Genomic DNA, 22,569 nt, shown 5'->3' on the forward strand with positions numbered 1-22,569 from the left:
TCTTTTTCGGAATACGCACATATACATACCATCACGATCACACACAAACATCTACGACTACGACCTTATCTGCGATACGATACCCTTTCTGTTGGCATTCAATACTACCACCCACGATGACGAGCTGCGTTACGAGTCTTCTACGTTGGAACACGCCTTTTTTTGTACAATTGTTAGCGATTGGAAGCAATCAGTACATACGTTGCTTTCGGTGTTTTTTCTTTTTTGGTTTTTTGGTTTTTTGGCTTTTTATTGCAGAGTTAGAGGTCTTTTGCTGAGTCCTTTTCTTTTCTTGGATGTATTTGACGAGGACTTCATTTGATGCACATTCTTCGCTTTGTTGAAACCCATGGTGCATATTTCCATTGACAGTTTGAAAATATCCTAACCTGACAAAATTTCGGAACAACATCGATCTATCTCTCACATCTTTTCAAAGCCGTATAAGAAGGGAATGCCTAGGTAGTGTTCCAAGGATACAGATCGTAGATGTAAAGATATGTCCATCGATATTGTGAGAAGTATGATTCCGACTTCTCGATACTTAGACAACCATATACAATAAAGAAGGGGAATTCAAATGCACTGCCTCCCAGGGTATACATATCTACCCAAACTAGGTAATAAAACATCCCATCACCGAAAAAGCTGTAACATACATGAGATCCCAAGTAGATAGAGCAACCATAACGCCCCAGTAATAAGATATCATCTCGCTCAAAAAACATAACTCAAAAGCTCTTGCGCGCGAAGAGCTGTGGCGACATGCCAAGGCAGTGTGTTGTTTTGTACACTGCATATGCCCTTGGCCCGGGCAAGACAGCCCAGGTCCCGGTACATGCTTAAGGTATCTTTAAGGACGTTATCGTGAGATACAGGAGGACGTGGGGAATAAATGAGATTAACGGATGTAGCAAATACACCGTCCGCATCAGTAGTGCCCTTGCGGCGAAGGAGATACCCGCTGGATAGGGCGGGTCGGAATTCGGTGAGGTGTGGAGAGCTGTTGAGTCGGTGTGATAGGATGGCTAGCCAGGAATCGTCGCAGATATCAGTGAGGACAGCTTCTGAATCGTTCTCAAGTGACATATCCGTTGGCGTGGGGGCACTGTAGGCAGCGGGACCGGCGCTGGTTGGCGTGGCTGCATTGCCTGATTGTTCGGGGGATGCAACGCTGGCATTTGGATTAGGAGTCGACACGGGGGTAGACGAAGACAGTATATTTAGCATCGCCATCGATACGGGTGGAACCGGTGGCTCAAGGATCAGGTCAGGAACAGTGTTGACAGCCAGAATGGTCAATTCCAATGACCCAGGCTTTGACTTGTTGTGCTGGTCTGCGAGACTAGCCCAGGCTGTGAATGTGTTAGCGATTTGTCCTCGATATCAAAGAAAATAAGAAGCAGTACCTTCAACCTCCTCGGTTTCCATGGGCTCGGTAGTCGCTAGCTGAACTTTCCATCGTGCTTGGAATTTCTCCATAATGTGTTTCGTCGTAGCCCAAATCTCATTCCTTACTTCGGAAACAGGTCTGGTACCACCCGACTGACGATACCGCAGACAGTAAGACATGGTTCTTTGAATAGAGCCTGGCAAATCAGACCATGCCACCGATATCCAGCGTTGATCAAGGCTTTTGGAGTAGGCAATGTGAAGACTTCGGCCATCTTGAAGCGGCGAGGATCTTTCAGGAGCAAGTCGGAAACTTATGGCTCTCGGAATGGCGTCGGCCAAAAGCATTGGTGGCGCACAGAGCAGGGGGCTCATCTCCGCATCATTGGAGCGACATCGACTGTAGACTTCTAAGGCCAAATTCAGATAATCCACCTGGGGAGGTATAACCATCGTTTCGCTCGACATCACGAACTCTAGGGGAATTATCTGCAGAACAAGCTCGTTGGCAATTCGAGTCTGTCGTCGTTCGGAACCGGCTACCAATTGTTGGAAAAGGTACCAGAAGGCGGAACAAATGTCAGCTAATGCTGCAGCGTGCGTAAATGGGTTGATAATATAGACAACATGGTTATCAGCAGTTGCCGTAGATTGTGAGAGCTCTGAGCCTTGGGAGTTGTTAGTAAAGCACATGATCATCAGAGAAAACACATACCAAGCTGCTCGCATGTTCTCTTCAATACCTGCATCATAGATTCATAACTAGATGTTTCAGATTTCCATAGCTTCAGCCCCTCTTCGAATGCCACAGAATCGTCTCCTCTGGTATGGGTTCCAAGACTGCAACTTTGGTAGAGAAGACCAAACCGCCTCAAGAAAACATCCGCTGCAGTTGACGCAGCTGGTGGGTGAATACAATAAGCAGAAATGTTCTTTGGCCCATGAGCAGGCTCAAGACCGAATGTCTCCCAAAAGGATACAGCAGGGGGAAGCGCCTCTAAGTATTCTTTACCTCGACGCACACGTATATGAGGCGCCGATAACTTTGAAATGAAGCTTTTTGGGGAGTCTTTGGGCAGCGCCGGATGTTGTGGCGGTTGCTGTTGTGGAAGATTCGCGACAAATTCATCCTGAAATGACGTGTATTTTTTGAAGTCCATTCTCGAGGTCTCACCCAAGAGTGCTGTGTCGTCGAGGGCTTGCAGTGACAAAGACTCGCTCTCGAGATCAAAAAGACCAATTTGCCCATCAAGTGGATGGTTGAGGGAGGACTGCGTGATTTGGTCAACCAGAAGTTGGGCAATTTCAAATTGCCCTTCATGGCGAAGAAGTACAGGGAGTTGTTGAGGTGGGAAAGCAGAGAAATAACCGGTAAGGGTCCAATCGGAAAAATTAGCTAGAAAATTGCCGAGGAACGTAGAGTTCTCGGCTGTGTACGCAGGATTTGCTTCTGTGCTAGGCAATGACTTCTCTTGGGATGCAATCGACATTATATCAGATTCTGAAGGAGCTCGTTTCCGCTTCAAAGAGGGGATCGAGGGCATGGCTGCCGGCGTTGGAACATGCTCCGACATGATCTCGATACTATCGTCGCTGCTGTCACTGCTCACCGAGGCTGATCGTAGACCATTTTCTGACTGAATCAGAGATAGACTGGTCTTGTTACGTTCTTTTGAGCTAGGTGCGTTGGCGTTGCTTCGGTCACGGCGAGGAATGCCAATCGTGGGTATGGCAGATGTCTGATTTAATGTGTCCAACGAGTTACCACCGGAGAACCAGAATTTGCCAGCTGCTCCGTACTTCCGATCCCAATCACCAAGTTTCTTTTCGAATGCCACTGGGTTGTAATGCCCTTGCCCCCGGTGACCTGTAGACTGTCGACGATCGTCTGCCTCGGGCCCCGGGAACAATATCTTCTTCACTTCTACTGGGCTCAAGGGCGGGCTGATTGTTTGACCTGCGCGATCCATAGGCGAATGAGCTGATTCTTCGGGGGCCATGGGCCGTTCAGATAACTGTGGTGGTTCATGGTGTATCGGAGAGGCGTGTACCTCGTGTGTTTCCAAATGAGTTGGGATTTCCCGTGACTGATTGGGGGAGAGCTCTGCATCAATCATGGCCTCGGCCTCCGATTCGTTTTGAGGACGGGGTGCTTCAACGGTTTCATCTGCATCCTCTACACGAGGGTCACCCTCCATGCCATCGAAATCAGGGTCATCGAAAAAGCTGAAGTCCGCATCGGTGATACCTTTCGACCCAAAATCTCTTTCGTTCATTTCCCCAAAGAGATCTTCTTCGTCGCTTGCATCATATCGGCCAGTGCCAATTCCAACGCCACTATTTTGAACGGGTGATATATCAGATCCTGGCACATTTCTTCTTGAATTTCGTTGCGTTGCATGTGGTAGTCCGAAGTCAGAATCGTCGGCAAAAGCCTCAGGAGGGTTTGGATTGTTCAACCCGACTGCTGCAGCTCCGTCTGGGGGAGTTGGATAGACAAGATTCATGGTTTGCAAATCAGGATATTGCGCAATTCGGGATAAACTCTCTATGGTTTCCAGGGGTTCGGCCTTGGGTGGTGATGCCATTTCTTGGTCTTTTGGTTGTGAGTCTTGGGTGTTTTGAGCAATATGGGAAATATGATCTAGCTTGAGAGAGCTCGCCATTGTAGACCATTGCTCTGCAAAATCTAGAGGTTCGTCAAGAAGGGAAGTTTGAGCATCGGAAGAGAAATTTGATGAGCTAGCCCTTCTGAAGCAAAATCTCGCTGGCCACAGCATGCGTTTCAGTGGCAGTGCAGATTGACTATCATCACTCTGTCGCCATGCTTCCCCAGCAAGCCTCGCGAAAAATGGCTCCCAAACCTCCACTTCAACCCAGGGTTCTTCATCAATTGAGTCAACATGCAACCCAAAATTCCGCAGCCACTGCACAACATCCAATTTCCACTGTATTCTTTTCGCAGACAGATTCCCAGGGGTGGGGTGGCCCAGAGAGGGAACGGTTGGCGAGTCAATATTAGCCGTGACAAGTCTAGCGATAGTCCCGCTCGGGCATAGCCAAAGATCAATCCCAGGCTGAACGTCGGTTATTTTAGAAATGTCGTCGCGTGGACTGCACAGTCGAGTTATGCCCGTTTGGGATACAGTCTGGGCGGAGACAGTTATTGTTCCACTTATAGTTAGCTGGACATTGAGTGTAGTCAAGCAAGAAGTGGAGAGGATGCTCTCATTGTTGATATGGGGGCTTTCGTATCCTGACTTTTCGATGGCAGTGAAAAGGGTTCGTGATCCGAGGGGCAGAGCACCATGGCGTCTAATCAACTGGAGGCCAATTGAACCGGTGACAGCAGATACAAAGGAGGCATAAATGGCCGCTGAACTGCTGTAACCGTCTTGTCGTCGAGATGCAGGCTGGCTCTGATGTGGCCGTGGCTGTACCGCGGGTTGAGTACCGTTCTGACTCTGATTGTCGGACGACAGCCCTTTCACTAAGTCCAGCGAGGAGACACTTCCCAATGCAGAGACTATTGTAATAAAATTAACAAGGCCCCGAATAAGTCTACGAGCTGGCCAGAGACTTACCTTTCAAAGTTGTGGTACCAACGACGATCTTATTTGACTCTGTGTCACTTCCCCTCACATACAAAGGTTTGAGGCTCTCAAACTCGGGAGTGGGGGAAAACACCCAAAGCCCCAGGCGCCTTGGACATGAGGCCAGGCAGTTCAAACCCCTCAATCGAGCCTCTAAATCTTTGAGACGACTCAAGTGCTTGAGAATAGTGTAGCCATTGGCGGGGCTCTCTTGTGGGTTATTTGTGATACCAGCTTCTTCTGTGTATATTCTCCAGTAGATGTTGGAGAATCCATCCTGATGTGACGCGTCAGCATGGACGCGAATGTACTGTAAATATTACGATACTCACAATAAGATGTATGTTGGTGTTTGCGCCGCCAGGGAAGTCCATAATTTAACGGTCGCGGACAGCCCCGGAAGCTTTTAAAGATAGAAGAAATTTCGATGGCTGACTCTGGAAGTCATTTCCAATCGCAGGTTGCATGGTCTGTGGGAAGGAGTGAAAGCGCATAGCAGAGAGATCGGAAAGCAGCGAATACATTAGCTGATTGATACCATATTGCGCGGGACGAAGTGATCAACAAAGACTAAAAAGGTCTGGCAAAACACTGTCACTCAAATTAAATCAGCGCACCAAATGAAGCAGCAAATCTTTCAACCACAAGGCTTATCGCATGAAGCCAACAGAAAGTTGAGATGCGTAATTCCGGGGGACGTTCGCCAGGGACACTCGGGCCAATCACCAGGCCCATGTGTCACGTGATTGCTATCAGTGGCTTTTATCGCAGTTTTTTTTTTTATCTTTTGCAGGTCTGCTTTCGCCGACACCGATAGGTTGCAAACAAGTTGCAGATCAGCACAACATAACTGGCTTGACCTTCCTTACACCAGAATATACCAGCATGAAGCTGTCCAACCCGTCCGAGGTCCCGGTATATACCATCTCGGGTTCCGACAGTGCTCGCCCGCTTCCCGAATGGCTTGCTAGACGGCGCAAGCGCAGCTTGAAAAATGACCCCGAGTATGCCAATCGAGTTGAATTACTGCAAGACTTTGAATTTGAGGAAGCAAGTCATTGTATCCGAGTCAGTGAGGATGGAGATTGGGTCATGAGCACAGGTTCGTACTAATCCCCATCTTTCCCTGAGAGCGCATACCTAACACTATTATTTGCAGGAACTTACAAGCCACAAATCCACACCCACTACCTTCCGCAATTATCTCTTTCGTGGGCGCGTCATACTAGTTCGCTCAACACCACGTTCATCCTACTGTCCTCCGATTACACCAAGTCCCTCCACCTCCAGTCTGATCGATCTCTCGAGTTCCACACTCCCTCGGGCTGTCACTACACTACCAGACTTCCCCGATATGGACGTGACCTTGTCTACGACCGCCAGTCGACTGAAGTGCTTGTTCCTGCAGTCGGTGTTAATCAAGATGGCATGGGAGAGGTATACCGATTGAACTTGGAGTTGGGCCGATACATGCGGAGTTTTGAGGTTGACGTCGGAGGTGACGATTTTACATCCACGGGTGGCGGAACTCTCCAAGGTGGAATCAACACGGGAGCAGTCAACACTGGTGCTATTGCGGAGCAGAGTCACAATTTGTTGGCCTTCGGAACTTCATTGGGAACAGTTGAGCTATGGGATCCTAGAGCTAAGGGACGTGCAGGTGTGCTGTCTACACCCACACAAGTTGGACTACACGATGGGCGATCAGAGATCACAGCTCTAGATTTCAATCACTCCGGAATGAGCCTCGGAACCGGCTCGTCTAATGGTCTAATTCACCTCTACGACTTGCGTTCACCCGTTCCCTTCCAGGTCAAGGACCAAGGATACGGGTTCCCTATTCACACTCTCCAATTCCTCGAGCCGTCATCTGCAACACAAGCTGCGACAATCGAACCGAAACTGCTTTCATCCGATAAGCGCATCATCAAACTCTGGGACATCGAAGATCAAAAACCTTGGACTTCTGTTGAACCGGCTGTGGATATCAACTCTGTTGCTTGGTGCAAGGATAGCGGCATGCTCCTCACAGCCAACGAAGGCCGACAGCAACACTCATTCTTCATTCCGCAGCTTGGCCCCGCGCCAAAATGGTGCTCATTCTTGGACAACCTGGTTGAAGAAATGGCCGAGGATCCAAATGACCCCAGCGCATTCAAGTCTGCTCAATCTGGTTCTGTCTGGCCCGGTTTCACGCTTGTGCCCAGTGAAGAGGTCGCCAAATGGGACGCCAAGCTCATCAAGGCAGGCGGAGATCCCATTGATTTGGCAGCTTACTTGCAGTCAGGAAAGATGGTGCCTTACTCTAAGGGTTATCAAGTGTCGAACTTTGTTTATAACTCTATTACTTCGTTGTTCCCCGACACAGAAAACCCTAGAGCGAAGAAGGTGGCTGAGATTATGAATAAGGAGCGGGAGAGCCGCATCCGCGGCAAGAAGAAGGTTGCTGTCAAGGTGAACAGGAGACTGGCCGAGAGGATGTTGAACGCGGAGGAGAAGAGGGAGCGCAAGCATGCCAAACGTCTATTGGAAGGCTCGGGCGACCAGGAAATGGTCGATGCTGCTGCAACTGGCGAGGACAAGGTGTTGGGTGGTGGCCGTTTCGCCCAGCTGTTCGAGGACCAAGATTTCGCTGTCGACGAGACTTCACGCGAATTCCAGTTGCTGAACCCCAGTACGGTTCCACAGGCTGCTGCCCCATCAGCTTCGAGAAAGGAACGTGGCTTGACGGCAGTCGAGCAAGAAGCCATCGACGAAGTGCCTGGCTCAAGCTCCGACTCCGATTCCGACAACGAAGCGGAAAAGCCCGTGAAGGCAGCAGTCTCCAAAAAGATTTCTTCTGCAGACTACAAGCGGACGAAGCGGCCTCCGCCTCGTATGCAAGTATCTTCCTCGAATCAAGCCAATTCCACCCGAGACCGCTCCTTTGGCTCTCGTGCACAGAATATGAAGTCGAAACAAAAGCCTGCACGACGGGTTGGTGTAGTCGGCGAGCAAGAGATGAGCTTCAACCCGGCCGGGAAGCCGAAGCGCGCTGCCCCCGAAGTGCGCTACGACAAGACCGACACATCGTTCCGAGCCAAGGAACGCCGCAGTGCTTCGGGCAACACTTTCCGCAAGATATAATATGTCTTGCCATTATTGGCCTTTTTTATGCCATTTCCTTGACACCATACAATCTTGTCCAGCCAGGTTTTCTCGCCTAAGGTCTACGAATCATGCTCCTAACCTCTTTGCCTCCCACTTATTGGCAATTAAAGGCTTACTTACTGGCGCACCTGTCCGCTTCTGGCTGAACTACTGCCGAACACTAGGACTGAGCTCATTGACAACCTTTATTGCTTCCATGCAATTAAGCGTTGTGCGACGTGCTGCTGTGTTGATCCCCGGGACGCATTTCTTTGAACCTACGGCAATTTTAACAATACCCTATTTTATTTGCACACTGCCTCACCGTCATAGACAGCTTTGGTGTGACGCCCGAGAAGAAAAAGCTCTGGCACATATCTTCGAACGACCACTTTGTATCTAATGTCTCAAAAGCGATGCCAAAACAATCTTGCATATTCAGCTATCTTTGTCACTTTGTTTTTCGTAAAGAAGAAGTAGATGCAGTTCCTAAATTGTGTGTACCCTGAGTACCAACGTGATTGTGGTAGAGAACAGTATATCTCTTATGGACTCCTTTGAGGAGGTGGGTTCGAGTCAAGAACGTCATATGGACACTCCTACGATGAGTTTCATAATTCACAACTTACAATTTATATACTTTCCTTCCTTGTGAATATTTAGAATTGGTACTTTAGTTACAACTGATTGTTTATGGACTGGAGGGGCAATACCCACATACCAGCAATACAGATTGACTACGTACTTTAGAAATTGGTCCAATGAACAATGCAATGGTAAAATTTTCCAACCCTCTATCATGAGGTGTTTATCTCGACACTCAGTCCATGATAAAATCGCCGGAGGATGTCGTGATTTATGTTATTTTATAGATCGTTGCCTGAGGCGACGATGAAGTAATCGAATATTAGCACTAAGCCTAAAGGGGCATTCGTGCAACGTCGACCCTGCCATCTAATCGCGAGCCCCCAAGCCCATTGTTTTTCCATAAATTCCTGGTTTGGGTGTGGTGCTTGTTTTCTGTTCTCGTATTTTGGGGTTGTGCCAGTTCGCCTGCTCCGCTTGAGCCACGCTCGTTTCTCAACAGAGGAGCCGATTGACAGCACCGTCCAGCCCCTCTACCAACAATTCGGGGTGCAGTAGCTCCTCGCAGGGCAAGCCGACTTTAACGTGTGCTGATCTGCTTCCAATGTCCTGACCCCATCATAGGATCTGACTATTGCATTACAAACAGTCAACGGCACTGTCTTTCACCTGGGGGATCAGCCTACTGTGGTCGCCGAGCAGCTCACACGTGGAGGCTAGAGCTATAGGTCTATGGCGGAGAACAAGCGCCAGGTTTCGGTAAAGGCCTCTGCGCAGAAACAATCTGGTAACGCAGCAGGCCCAGGGATGGCGACACCCATCGTGGCCTTGGAGGCAGCGCTGAGCGGGGCGATCGGTGCCCGGTGAGTCTTATCTGCCAACGATGGTGTCTACAAAGTCGCAGCGCTGACCTATTCCGTTCTCGCGTTCCTAGAGTGCGTATTTCCACATCGCAGCCGAATCAATCCACTTTCGAAGGTACACTGTTCACGGCATGCCCGATCACCAACCTCGTGGCCATCAACACGGCCCCCGCACCCAACCCCGGTGACGCCAAACAGGCGCAGAACGGCGACTACCACGTGATCCCCATCTCGCGCATCCAGAACTTCCAGCTCCTCGCTCTCGCCCCGCCCTCGAATTCCAGCTCGTCCTCGTTCACCGACGCACAACCCACGATTCAGGCACTCGACACCCGTGCGCTCAAGGCCCGCGAGTCCAAGGCCATCGGTGAAGCGCTTGACCGTGAGGCGCGTCGTGGTAAGGGCGTCACTACTCAGGCCCAGGACCTATTTGATGCTTTCAGCCGCACTATGCCGGCGCGATGGAACGGCCACAGCATCATCGTCGCCGATGCTGTGACAATTGCTGCTCCTTACCGCGTTGATGATTGCCGTTCGATTGCGGAGGGCGATACGGCTGCTCTTAATCGAGTGCGCAAAGTGGTAGGTTATCTAATATACTCAGTCATCAGTCGCAAAACAAATCGAGTTAACACTGTGGAATATAGCTCGAGATGGAGCGCAAGAAGATCGAGCTTCGCAATGCCAGCGCTACTATCGGTTCGACTAGCACCTTCTCTCGCCACCCCAGTGTCCCCAACGACCAGCGCAAAGGTGGCTAATGTGCTCAATCACAGAAATACCAGAGACGCAGTCCTATGAAATTGTAGATAGGTCTGACGTCGATTCGAGCGTCTTGGTGGCGCTTGATCAGCAAAGTTAATGGAAATACCCAAGCGAAAAAGACATTGCAATGGGATAGAGATGATTCGAAAGCGGATCCGACGGGACACTGCGCGTTCTTGACCGCTTGTGTCTGGGAGATGGCCCCCCTTATCAAGAAACTATATGCCGTGGACCAGCTTTGCCCGGACTCTGCTTGCCATTGAGTTGGACCGTTGCATTGCTGCCAACCGAATTGCCTTGTGTCTTGTTTTTGGGCAGTCGGTGCGCTCAAGCCAAGAATACGAGACAATCCATAGTAACCTAGTCAATTGCTACGACAACACTTTCTTAGGACAATGATATTGCACCCTTCAGCCACTGGAGCTTCTGTAATGTGTCTTATTTTGACAACTGCTAGCGACGACGAACTTCAAATATTGGCAAACATGATAATGAAAATAAACCCGCTATGAGCATTGAAAGCTAGATGGCTGGTCAAAGGCTCGAAAAGACGCTCATAAACAATAGAGAAGAAGTATGTCATCAATTGCCGCGAGATATTTGCAAGACATTTGCAAGACTTTATTTAGTCTAGCTCTCCGCAACTGGAACTCTCCCAGGAACAATCTCACAGACAGTCCCCACAAACCCTTCTAAACCTGACATGGACACCGTCCCAGAAGCAGAGCTAGAACCAGGCGCAGACGCTACCGTGGCCCCAGAATGGGATGGGGCACAAGCCATGGAAACACCAGGCATAACGAGAACTTGAGACCCAAGTTCCACCCATTCAACAGACGACACCAGCGCAAAGGTAATCTTGACGTCCTCTTTCAGGACTTCTGCGGAAGAAGCAGCTCCGACAATGGAAGCAGACGAAATGCCAGACACTACTTTGCTGATATCTGTTGCCGAGGGACGGCGGCGAAGTACATCACGTGCGCCGCCCTCGGTATTGCTTGGTATAGCATTGCCGTTTGATTTCTCACCAGGGGAATGAGGATCGCCGTCAAAGCTGAAGAATTCAGGTTCTGACGGAGAACCCGGTTCGGAAGATAGGTCCTCGCCGGGCCCAGTTAACGCCATGCAAATGACACGGACGGTAGCTCGGATATTGGCGATGTAGGCAATGGCGTTACCGCCAAGCAAGAGTGGAGGTGAATTTGGAGCCGAGAACTCAGTAGACCGGAAGGTAGCGGTAAAGCCTGTGTGAAAGGGGAGCGCTAGTAACGATGTGCCATTCGAGTGCGAGTGTGGGGCGTGGAAGTTGGAGAGAATCATGCCCTTGCGGATCCGGCCGAAACGCGGTAGACGGCCATCGTCTGAAACCCCGATAGGTTCGATTCCGATGGTTCCGACTTGGTCTCTAATTAGGCGGCGGACAGGAAGCCGGAGGTCTCTCACACTGACAACGCGGATACGCTGCCATCTTGCTTGTGAATCTTTACCGGACAAGGAGGTCTGCGGGAAGGAGGCCGGGAAATCACCCGGCGGGCCGGGCCCACTGCGGGACAGTGACCCTCCGGGTGGTTGGGGCTCATTGCCTAGATCGTTTGGAACGTCCACTAAGATGGGACCAATGGCCATTTCGTCGCCGATGGAAATATTCCCGCGCCGGACTAGGCCGCAGAGAACCATGCCGCGGTTCTCTTGGCCGCCCTTCTCCGAGTCTAGTGAATATACTTTGGAGGGAGGGATTGCAAACACTTCATCCACATCGAAGATGTTAGCGGGGCTGTGGGAGGGTATTGGCAGCCCTTTAGGAATGTGAAGAGTTCTTTGGGAGGGTCGTGAGGGAATGGGAAGAGACCGGAGGAAGGCATGAAGTTTTCCAATGCCAGAGCCATCCACAGCACTGGTAAGCACGATAGGTACGGTGTATGCCCATTTTCCATCAGCCGCCGCGCATACCTTTTGTACTTGGGTGCTGTCCAACGTGCTGACTTGCTGAAGGTCAAGTGGTTTGTCACCTGCAGGCGATGCAGGTAGCATTGCAGGTTGGCGCCCAGCTGTTTTAAGCGCAGATAGAACTCTTCCAAGGCTATCCCGTAGTCCACTGCGGGAAGCAACGTCCAATTTGGTGATGACAATCAACACAGGAACCTCCAACTTTAGGCAAAGCTCTAGATATGACAGACACGTATCAATTTCTGATTGTTCAGTTCCTGTCTGTTCGCTGCCAGATGTCTCAGTGCCACAATTGGCTGGAATGCAAAGCATCACATAATGTGGAGCCCAGCTGATAAGCCCTCGCAGGGTAGATTTCAAATATCGAATAGAGCCGGGTAGATCGGACACAAAGGCCAAACGACCTCCCTTCGAGGCGGCATGAATATCATCCCAGCCCGCAACATTACCGGAAGCATAGTTAATCACGGTTGGTGGCATCTCACCCGTGTACCCAATCAGTTCTTGGGCGACCGAACTGGTGATGCCCGATGATATTTCATGTCGATGCTTGAGCAGGCTTAATCTGCTTTTGCCTCTTCCATTGTCAAGCGCAGACGAAGTCAACGTACCCAGTAAGGAAGTCTTTCCTGCGGTGCTTGGACCTGCGAGAGAAATTCGAATCTGCTCTGTATGGGAGTAATCCTCATTCATGACTGACTTTCTGCCAGATTCTGGGTGTACGGCAGATTTCGTATCGTTCTTGGACTTGGTTGGAGAGATATTGTAGAAGTCCAGGTCGGGACTCACCAGAGCCTCGGCGACCCAAAGACTTTCAGTGTTGTTTTTGGTTTGGTTCCCAGTTTCAGATGGCAAGTCTTCAACCCATTCACACTCCCCAACCACAACTCGGCGAAGGATCTCAACTTTACACCCAATACTAGCAGCCATAGCCCGTAGATTGGTCACACTCTCGTCCAACTCATCCTGCGTGAGGCCCACGAAAGTACCATCATCGCCGACACCGATCTCATACAAAGCACCTTGGCTTTCTTCAAGACCGGGAAGCAAGCGGGCCGGTTTAGAGGGCACACCCAATTCCAGGGCTGCCTCGGGAAGAACAGGCACCACAAGGTTAGAGGTAGTGGATGAGTGAAAAGGCGACGATTGTTGCAAACGCCACAATAGCTGGGTAGTCAGCCCTTGTAGTCGTTGATGGCGGCTCTGGCTAGACTTGGCTTGCGTGTGTCTTGGGGTTGTTGGTTCCAAGCTCGGGGAGGATGGAATAGACGTACTTGGCATGGCGCGGTAATTGTGATGGTATGAACCCGCTATTACATGCCCAGTCGACATTGAGAGATACGGGCGCCTGGCTCGAAGCAGAAGGTGCAATTTGTACTCAGTGGGACCCTCTTGGGGTTCGGGCTCCAATTTGGATATTCCATAGTTGGATAACAAGTCAGGGTCGACGCCTAGTGGACTGGTGCTGGAACGCGTGCGGACAGCTAAACCCCGACTGGCAGATGCATTGATTTGGGGAGTCGATGATCCCGAAGTTGACCACGGGGACGACACCCGAGGTGGGTCAGGATCATAGGTGAAGATGGATGCCATGAACACGTTTACGATTCAGACTGGTAACAAAGATATTGGTAATAAGCACAGATATGGAGATAGATAAAGCAATTCTAAAAAGACTCGAGAAACATAAGGCATTCTTGCAGCAGAATTGAATGATCTGTGATGCAAAAGTGCTGTTTAACTGACTCACAAATGGCACGGGCCGAAGCATCACGTGGCCCATATTTGTCCCGTATTTACCCAGCGCCAAGAAATTGTATGAGAAGTTCTATCAAGACATCAAATCAAGCCTTTTCTCTCAGAGAATTTTTCGGCCTCCCCAAATATACATGCATAATAAGCTAATCCAGTCCCGCTATAGCCAAGCGCCTTCGCTTTAACGCCGAAATCAAAAGTGTGCATATGCTACTCAGCAGATGAATCTCTGCCCGAGCTTTTACACTTGCCCTGCCCAACATGGATATTGCGTGCTGTCGTACGTGTAAATACCGCACCGCATATTGGGCATTCAGCCTTAGCCACCACCCCTGACTTTTCTCGCTGGTGGCGGAGGAGGTTGCTGAATGTTGAGAACTCACGACCATTGCAGCCATGGTCCCAGCATTGTGGTCGGGGGCGCAAGCTGGATACTCCTGCTGGACGGTCAGAATCAGTAGCGGCGGCTGATTCTGGTGAAGAGTACATTGGTTCGGGGACCATCGATTGTGGCTGAGAGCTGATGGAGGTTGGGTGCGATCTAGTGTGGTTTCCGGTCAGCATACTCTATGATTCGGGTTCATCGTCTCAACTCACGGCATGTCCGGTGTGGCGGGGAAGTAGTAGGCATGTTGGTTTATCATATAAGCGGAAGGACTACCCCTGCGTTAGCAACCAGATCATTGGATCTTTTATACTTCGAGCGGTTCATCCGACATACGACGTCATGAGAGGCTGTTCGGACTGAGGAGTGACGGAAGCAGATTGAGGGTGGAAGGGATGGGGGAGAGGTGAACTAAAACTGGAAATGTCAGTCTTTTCAGAGGCCAGGTAATCAATCGGCTTACCTTCGAGGTTCACTGTGACGGGAAGGTGCGAGATAAGAGGCCGGTAATTGGTGTTCTTGCTGTTGGTACCCATGCGGAGGCCCATTTGGGTGACTGGGATAACCCATCGGATAGCCCGATGCAGGGTATGACGGATGTGAAGATAGAAATGGCGGGCTCATTTGTTCTGGTTGCGAAGGTTGATAAGGTCGGTTTGTCCACGCATATTCTAGAAGCGTCAGTAGAGCATCTTTTAAACAACGTCTGGGTGAACTTCGTACGGCGAGTATTTTGCTGCACTGGGCCAGCAAAATAAGAGTCTGGTACTACTGACATGGGGTATGATGGAATGCCAAGGCTGTTGAGGGATGCCCTAGTCAGCACTGAATCTGGCCCTGGGGGCCGTTTTTCTCATGGATTAGCTCGACATACTGTGAATCTTCTGTTCCAATTTCTTCTTTAACCGGAGATTTATCCTCGATATAGCCCTGCGCTGTGGACTCTGTAGGTGGATAGTTCGAATCTAGAGTGTGAAGCGGACTCGTGCTGGTATTCAGCGTTGTTGAATGATGCGCGGGCAGTGACAGTGCAAATCCTTGTGTTGATTGCGAGCCACCCGGTGCATAGATCGAGCTCTGAATATGCTGGATGGGCCAGTGAGAGTCTGGTCCGGGAACGCTGTGTGAAAAGTCGGGAGATTCCACTGACTGGACTAGTGGAGACAAAAGTCCAACGTTCGATTGCGAAGCTGTGAATAGTAGATTTGATTGATTCCTGCGGGAAGAGAATGGATGCTGTGAGCCAGATCCTTCGGGAAACATTAGGAACTATATAGGTCCCAGACCAGTGAGATTGCAAGTACTGCGGTAGGGGGTGGGAGGGGCCAAGGTTGAGTATAAGGGGAAAGGTGGGACTCGTAAGAGGAAGTCGACGTACAGTTTGAAGTTCCGATCCGATTATTCCCTGGTGGTAAATCAAAAGCGGTTTTTTCTGTGAGGACTTCAATTGGGGGCACGGAACGGGCGCGATGAAGTATTTAAAAGCGCATATCCAGCAACGGGCGTTTACTAGTGACCCCCGCAATCGTGTTATGATCTGAAAGGTCCCGGTTGGGTAGCGTTGCTGGCCCACACGTTTAGAAACTAAACACCGACTTCTAGATTTCTTGCGCGCCACTGATGCGCCTCGATCAGGGCCGGGTCTACTAAAACATACCCTGACGTCCCACTACCCGCTTGTTCACCGTCTCAATTGCATATATCAGGGCCGATCACTGGCTGTCTGATCCGTCGGAAGCTCAATGAGAAATAAAATAATGAAAAAAAAAAAAAGAAATAAGGAAAAAAGAAATCCCAGGATCTTCAAATGAGGTGGGCCGATGGGAACTATCACGAGCAGAGTCGGACTTTTAACCCCCACAAATCACGGGTAAAACAGAGGATATGCGGGAAAAGGACTCGGGACAGATTGCAACTGGGGCCATCGTCTGGAAAGTCATGGTCCTAGACAGGGGAGATGACTATCCTGGCCTAGGCATTGGATTCTAGCCCCCATTATAGCGAATGGGGGCGGATTGGGGGCCATGACGTTCTCGATAGTCTAGCGCGTGCCTGGATACTCCGAGATCCCACCTTGCCATGGCCATTTCGAAAAGAAAAGGAATTATGCCAAATACGAAAAGCGAAACGCAAAAAGCGAAAACGCGAATAACCTGAAGTCGCCAGTTCCACCCCGGCCCGAGGCTTGTCCCCCTATCAGTCTTGGCCCCCACAAACGCACCGTTGGGAAAAATAAAAGAAAAGACTTTACATTGTTTATTAATGAGGCTTTTCTAGGCGTATCACAGGGTGGACGGAGACTAATGCAGTACGGAGTATTCTCTCTTAAAAGGGAGACCCTAAAAGGTACCGTCCCCATCTAGCAAGTCGTTAAATACCCTAAACAAAATCCGATTTCAGCCCCAGATAGTCCCATTCAAGTAAAGATCATATGTACAGGGCCCGCTCTCGGTTCCTTGTTAGCTCCGGAATACTTCCAAGGTCCGCTGCACTGGTATTATAGGTGTTAGATCGACACATATCCGGAACGTTGGGGGTCCTGGCTATTATAGGCAGCCGTGTATCAAAATGGAAAAGCCGTAAGTAATGGTGGAGCTTGTCACAGAAAACACGGAGGCTACTGGTAATTTGAGAGTCATGATATGGTCCTCGAGGTTGGACTCCGATTGAGCCCTTCCAAAGCCATTCTTACTTCAAACTGGGATGCTTGTCAAAAATCCAATCGCCCCTAGGATCAGGCACGGTCATGATCGGCTCACTCCACAGGGGATCCGCACCTGTATCCGTTGGCTTCAGGACATGTGCGATTTCTACTAATGCACGGTTGATCATTTAGTGCCCGATTACAGTATGAAGTACAACATACTAGGAATTAAGGATGTTCTGACCGTTTTTTAAAAAGCGTCGGGATCTACAATGTATGGCGATCTTTAGGTTCTTAGGCTTGGGATCAACACTATTAATTGACTTGGCCAGGAACAGCTTATCAAACCCTTCAATGCAACCTTAGAACCCTGGTTCTCATTGATTTGGTTTCTTTTGATGCATCCTTCGGGCTTTAGGGCTTAGTTACATTGGATGGGCTCACCTACTTTTACAAGGTTGTACTATTCAGTACGGAGTGCGCCTTGCTCAGATTCGTGTAGTATGTAGGTTATAAATGCCGCATTGGGCTAGTACTATCAAATGAAACAATCAGCCATTCCTCTCCCATTCTATTGGCATAAATCGCAAGTCTGCCACAGGCCAAGAGAGAACAGATTTGAAATCAATCGTCCACAGCCATTCATTTTGTGGGTTCAGGATTTGTCTAAAACCAATATGCTTCGCTGTACATATCACTCTGCAGGATGCAGGTCAAAAACCAAGGCACATCAGGAAAAATACGGACAGCCATCCTATTGATCCCACCTTGACACACCGCTCACCTGCATATCAACTTCAAATGCACGAAAGCCGTTAGAGCTCATGGGACCTTTCCAGGTGGGAGACACGCTGAAGCTTTGTTTTCGGACACATTGCCTCCTAGGGAGGATTAAAGAACCAATTCTGCTTGAATAGCCTAGAATTCGAATTTCTCGGTGGAAGATTGGTCTTGGCTGAGCATGTCTCAGACGATCAGAACCCGTCTGGTGAAAATGAAGGCTGTGGATATAATGCGGTATCATTTTTTCATTATTTCAATAAATATACATAGATCGATATCCATCCCAGTTGCTTATCGTAGCGATAATGAAATTCGCAACCCGTGGACCTTGAGATGTGAAATCCAAATCACGTGATGACCTCACCTCAGTTCTTCTCTGAGCTCTTGGTCCAAAAGCATCATCGTAACCAACGCGTTTTTATCCCCACGATCTCTAGCTATCTGCTAGTGTCTCACAACACATCAAACTGAGACCATAGTTAGCTTGCAGCTTCCTGATTCACCATGAAGCTCGTCCGGTATGTGATTACCTTTGTTGTGCGCGGCAAGCAGCTCGACGCACCAAGCAACCCTCAAACCCACTCCTGCTGACATTTAATGATCCTTCTAGCTTTTTGATGAAATGCGCCAATGAGACGGTGACCGTCGAGTTGAAGAATGGTGAGAACCCCCGCGCAATCCCCGCAATCCCCAACCTAAAGTCCCCACGAATATGCCAATATGCGAAATACGCGAACGAACTGTGTTCTCTAACTTGACTCCCGTATCTAGGCACCATCCTTCACGGCACCATTGTGTCTGTCTCTCCTCAGATGAACACCACTCTCCGGGCTGTCAAGATGACCCCCAAGGGCCGCGACCCCGTTTCTCTCGACACCATCAACATCCGCGGTTCCACAATCCGCTATTACATCCTCCCCGACAGTCTTCCCCTCGATACCCTCCTCGTTGACGACGCGCCCAAGCCGAAAAACAAGGCGCGCAAGGAGACAGACCGTGGTCGCGGTGGTGGCCGTGGTGGACCACGAGGCCGTGGAGGACGCGGAGGTCCCCCCGCGGTCGTGGTCGCGGACGTGGATTCTAGATTTTCTGTTTTCTTCTGAGAGAACCATCCGGCGTTTGTTTCTGTCTTCGCAATCGGTTTGATTTTGCATCATATGGGCTACAATCTGTTGTTCCTTTTTTCTACTACCCAGGCCAGGGGTCCCGATATGGATGGTGGGTGACATACTGAAAAAATAAGCAATTTTACCGGGGAATGTTCCCCACTCTAAATTTGCGCTTCTCAATACCATGTGCCTCAATACCATGTGCTCAGGTGAACATTAGCTATCAAAAATACTGTGGAATCACCCGAGAGAAGGATACATACGATCTGTAACTAGTTCCACCTTCCCTTCGTCTCTTATCTCTATGCACGGTTCCGGACCATGTGGTGTGAAGACGCTAAGGGAGGCTTTGGCCAACATCAGGCCACAGCAATATCGAAACAGATATCTAAAACGTCATGCAAGTATGTGAACCTAATATCGTAGGCATGTTCGACTCTCGAATAGGTTTAGGCTATTCTCTACGTGTAATTCTTAGTGTCTTCTAGCGTGTTCCTTTTCCCGTTAAACTCAAAGACTCGGACACGACGGTCCCATAACGATATATAACGCATCCGAGATTGGCAATGCCGAGAAGGTTATTTAAAGCACCTGAGGTATGTGTACTATTTTATTCTTTTTCTTTTTAAAGTTCTCGCGTTAAGCACCCATATTTAGTGCTCTCGGAAAACCCGCTAGAGCCAAAATCAGCAAGACAGCGTCTTCAATAGCACATTCTGTCCTAATTACCTAGTTACCTTCCTAACTGTGGCCTCTCGGTGTAATACTACCTCTGCTTTAACGTTTTGATACGAGGCTTGCTGAAGTTACGGGAGTTATACCCTATAAAGAACGAAGGTTTAAGGCGTGAAAATATCTCAGTGGAACCAGACCAGGGGAATAAGCTGCGAGTGCGCGGTTTTTTTTCAAAAAATAACATGAGACATGAGTGTCCGCTCAATAGCCTTCAGCCAATGCTACAAATTTAATTCGATTAATGCTAGCAATATCTTCCCGTGCCTCCTGAGCTCTCCAAGGTTTGGAACAACCGGGTGGTCCTGAGACCGTTGCCAAGATATAGAAATGCGGTATTTCAAAGGATACCGGAACAGGTTCCCGAGCCTTTTGGATCAATAAGGTCAATAAGGATATCACCGTAGTCCCTTTCAAGCTAGAGGGGCCAGACTCTGTTGATCCAACAGGATTGCCACGGTCGACTTCTCACCAGCTCCGCCAAGCGTTTTATACGCGGTATGTGGCTGATAAGGACCTTCTATTTCAGGGGTTGGGTTCCCGTGTGCGGACCATCCCGTGTACATCGCTCAATGATCAATCAAAGCCATTTCGGTTTTGGTTTCCGAAACCCGACGTGAAAAGGTTCGGGATTTGGAATCTGGTGAAAACTGGATCGACGAACTATAAAGTGCTGCTAACGTATGTTCCAGTGTGTTCTTTCGTCTCTTCTTTGTATACTCCGTACGTATACACAACTATGTAGCATTGGTTGGAATTCGGATATTACTTTCCTATTTTGTGATTGGAGGACATTATTTCCAAGCGCGTCAGACGACGTGATATCCCAAAGATCATCTATGCCCAAGCCTTCATTTCCCAGTTATTCCATACAAATTCGGGAAATGTTTCCAATACACATCTTTGATCTTCGCTAGTATACATGTAACACCGTTCTGACCCCCTTAGCACGACAGCGCCGATCTTAATGAGTAGCAAAATCACCCCTGTACGGAGTACGTTAGAGTGGGTATCATAGTGGGCGTCCTTACGGAGTGCTGTTCGACGTCCGGCTCGGTCCCGGTTTGTTTTACAAATGTGGGGGCCGGAAAAGGGGCATTCAGATCGTCGATCTACTCTCGATCTGTCATCGATCTGGCCACGCGCTGTTAGAAAACTCTCATACGTGAGAAGCGGAAATTCGCGTTTCACAATAAGTGGTGCAATGTTGAGGGCTGAGCAAGCATGGTGCTATGGGCTATGGGATCAGACGATCGAGCGATGTGACAGCCGCCCACGTGGGCACGTGGAGACTCGTTGAGGCTGTGGAGACTAAATAACTCATTGATTGTCAGAGTTCGCGAGTCGTTCCAAGGTTTATTCTCGAAGCAAGGCAGTGGGGGCTCAATAGGACAGCCAACCAATTACATTGTCGATGTTGCATAAGCTAAATTGCAACTAATGGGACGATAGCTATAGCCCTAAGTACAACCTAAACGAGTTGGACCGGATTAGGAAAAAAGGGTCGACGGCCCACATCTATGGCTTGTTCTTCGTATCTACAGAGTATGTTGCCGGAGATTTAGAGAATCTGTTCAGAATAAGCGAAGATCAGATGATTGTATCTAAAGCATCGGTCTTTGTCCTGTAGGGCCGACATAGTGGAGTTATATATAAGCTAACGAAGTATATACCACGACACCTCATGTCTCCTGTATTTGACATCAACGGATATATTCATGTTTAGAAAAATAGTATAATAGAGTTATCTGCATAAGCCTTCCTATGAAAGTCGATATATGCAATAGCATGCACAACGGCAGACCCGATCTAATACTATAGCAAACGTACCATTTCTTTCACTAATGGTTATGTACTTGGATTCTTGATTCTCGGCCCGGTCATCATTAAGTACATTCCAAAACAACACTCCCAATGCCCAAATGTCTAAACTTTAAAATGGTACAATAGAATCATGCAATGTATCATCCACTAATCTTGCACTTGGCCCTTCCAGCTCAGCTGGTTCTTTCAATCGTGGATGTACCACTTGAACACCATCCTTCTCAAAGACCGGATTGGAGTCTAATTCATGGATCGCGTACGGCGGAGTAAGGTTCTTGGTTTCAGCAAGTTCGGATCGTTCCTTTTCGCCATCTTTCCATGGGCGTTTTCGTCCACGGATCCAAAAACCAATCCCCAGAATAGCCAAGATAACACCTAATGCAACGCCAACGCCCGTGCCTGCTTTAGCACCTGTTGAAAGCTCCGGAGGTTTCTCTTCTGACTCTTGAGTCACTGCCATCATCGTTGTGGTTGTTATAACTGCTGAAGTAGTGGATGAAACAAAGGACGTAATCGGGGCCGAAGTAAGGTCAGTAGACCTCCAACGGAGCTCAACACCATATCCGTACCAACTATCGACCCCCGATGTGATAGGGATGGTGAGTAGTGTAGTACCGGTTACGTTTATATGTTTAAACGTCTCGTTCATATCGACCGTAGCACCGAATTCGCAAACCTCGAAAGTGGCGAATTGGTCCATACAACAGGCGCGTGTAGTGAATGTCCAGCTACTTGGTCTATAGTAGCGTTATATTAGTATGTGTGTATTTCATTTTCCCACCGTCCTCATCTCTAGTAGTGCCAAGTGCTTACTGGTAGACAGGGCAGCATGTTCCTATAGTTTCGCCGGCGCTGGTATAATTTGCGGCCATTGCCCAGCCGCTAGGACAAGCGATCCCAGGTGAATAGTATGACGATGGGGACCAGTTTGATGGGAGACATTTGGCATCTGCAGGACCTAAGTTTGCCCATAATGACCTGGTACCTATGGGTGGGGCGTTTAATAACCAGAACTCCGTGAGACATTCAATAGCCGGTGTAAAGGTCGTCGTCAGTGGAAGAT

General features: G+C 49.2%; 7 protein-coding genes across 7 annotated transcripts; 3 read left to right on the plus strand and 4 right to left on the minus strand.

Annotated features, from left to right (window-relative positions):
- Positions 1-717: 717 nt before the first annotated feature.
- N7518_004713 (uncharacterized protein) lies at positions 718-5,359 on the minus strand (the record flags this gene model as incomplete). The annotated part of the gene is made up of 5 exons (XM_057185640.1): positions 718-1,355; positions 1,410-2,060; positions 2,108-4,918; positions 4,977-5,262; positions 5,318-5,359. The coding sequence occupies 5 exons, from the start codon at positions 5,357-5,359 to the stop codon at positions 718-720; spliced, it is 4,428 nt and encodes a 1,475-aa protein (XP_057042410.1).
- Positions 5,360-5,870: 511 nt separating this feature from the next.
- Positions 5,871-8,111, plus strand: N7518_004714 (WD repeat NOL10/ENP2 family protein; the record flags this gene model as incomplete). Its single annotated transcript, XM_057185641.1, has 2 exons — positions 5,871-6,087; positions 6,145-8,111. 2 exons carry the CDS (start codon positions 5,871-5,873, stop codon positions 8,109-8,111), a joined length of 2,184 nt encoding a protein of 727 aa, XP_057042411.1.
- Positions 8,112-9,431: 1,320 nt separating this feature from the next.
- Positions 9,432-10,323, plus strand: N7518_004715 (anticodon-binding domain-containing protein; the record flags this gene model as incomplete). The annotated part of the gene is made up of 3 exons (XM_057185642.1): positions 9,432-9,562; positions 9,634-10,144; positions 10,210-10,323. 3 exons carry the CDS (start codon positions 9,432-9,434, stop codon positions 10,321-10,323), a joined length of 756 nt encoding a protein of 251 aa, XP_057042412.1.
- A 634-nt stretch (positions 10,324-10,957) lies between these two features.
- On the minus strand, positions 10,958-13,867 carry N7518_004716 (uncharacterized protein; the record flags this gene model as incomplete). Its single annotated transcript, XM_057185643.1, has 1 exon — positions 10,958-13,867. One exon carries the CDS (start codon positions 13,865-13,867, stop codon positions 10,958-10,960), a length of 2,910 nt encoding a protein of 969 aa, XP_057042413.1.
- Positions 13,868-14,239: 372 nt separating this feature from the next.
- Positions 14,240-15,677, minus strand: N7518_004717 (uncharacterized protein; the record flags this gene model as incomplete). Its single annotated transcript, XM_057185644.1, has 6 exons — positions 14,240-14,570; positions 14,627-14,686; positions 14,751-14,831; positions 14,878-15,085; positions 15,138-15,214; positions 15,289-15,677. 6 exons carry the CDS (start codon positions 15,675-15,677, stop codon positions 14,240-14,242), a joined length of 1,146 nt encoding a protein of 381 aa, XP_057042414.1.
- Positions 15,678-18,345: 2,668 nt separating this feature from the next.
- On the plus strand, positions 18,346-18,944 carry N7518_004718 (mRNA splicing protein SMD1; the record flags this gene model as incomplete). Its single annotated transcript, XM_057185645.1, has 3 exons — positions 18,346-18,359; positions 18,452-18,501; positions 18,613-18,944. The coding sequence occupies 3 exons, from the start codon at positions 18,346-18,348 to the stop codon at positions 18,942-18,944; spliced, it is 396 nt and encodes a 131-aa protein (XP_057042415.1).
- A 2,671-nt stretch (positions 18,945-21,615) lies between these two features.
- On the minus strand, positions 21,616-22,206 carry N7518_004719 (uncharacterized protein; the record flags this gene model as incomplete). Its single annotated transcript, XM_057185646.1, has 1 exon — positions 21,616-22,206. The coding sequence occupies one exon, from the start codon at positions 22,204-22,206 to the stop codon at positions 21,616-21,618; it is 591 nt and encodes a 196-aa protein (XP_057042416.1).
- Between the last annotated feature and the right edge of the window lie 363 nt (positions 22,207-22,569).

This window comes from Penicillium psychrosexuale, assembly GCF_028828465.1.
Source record: "Penicillium psychrosexuale strain IBT 29551 chromosome Unknown utg000003l, whole genome shotgun sequence".
In the NCBI taxonomy this organism is placed as follows: Eukaryota; Fungi; Ascomycota; class Eurotiomycetes; order Eurotiales; family Aspergillaceae; genus Penicillium; species Penicillium psychrosexuale.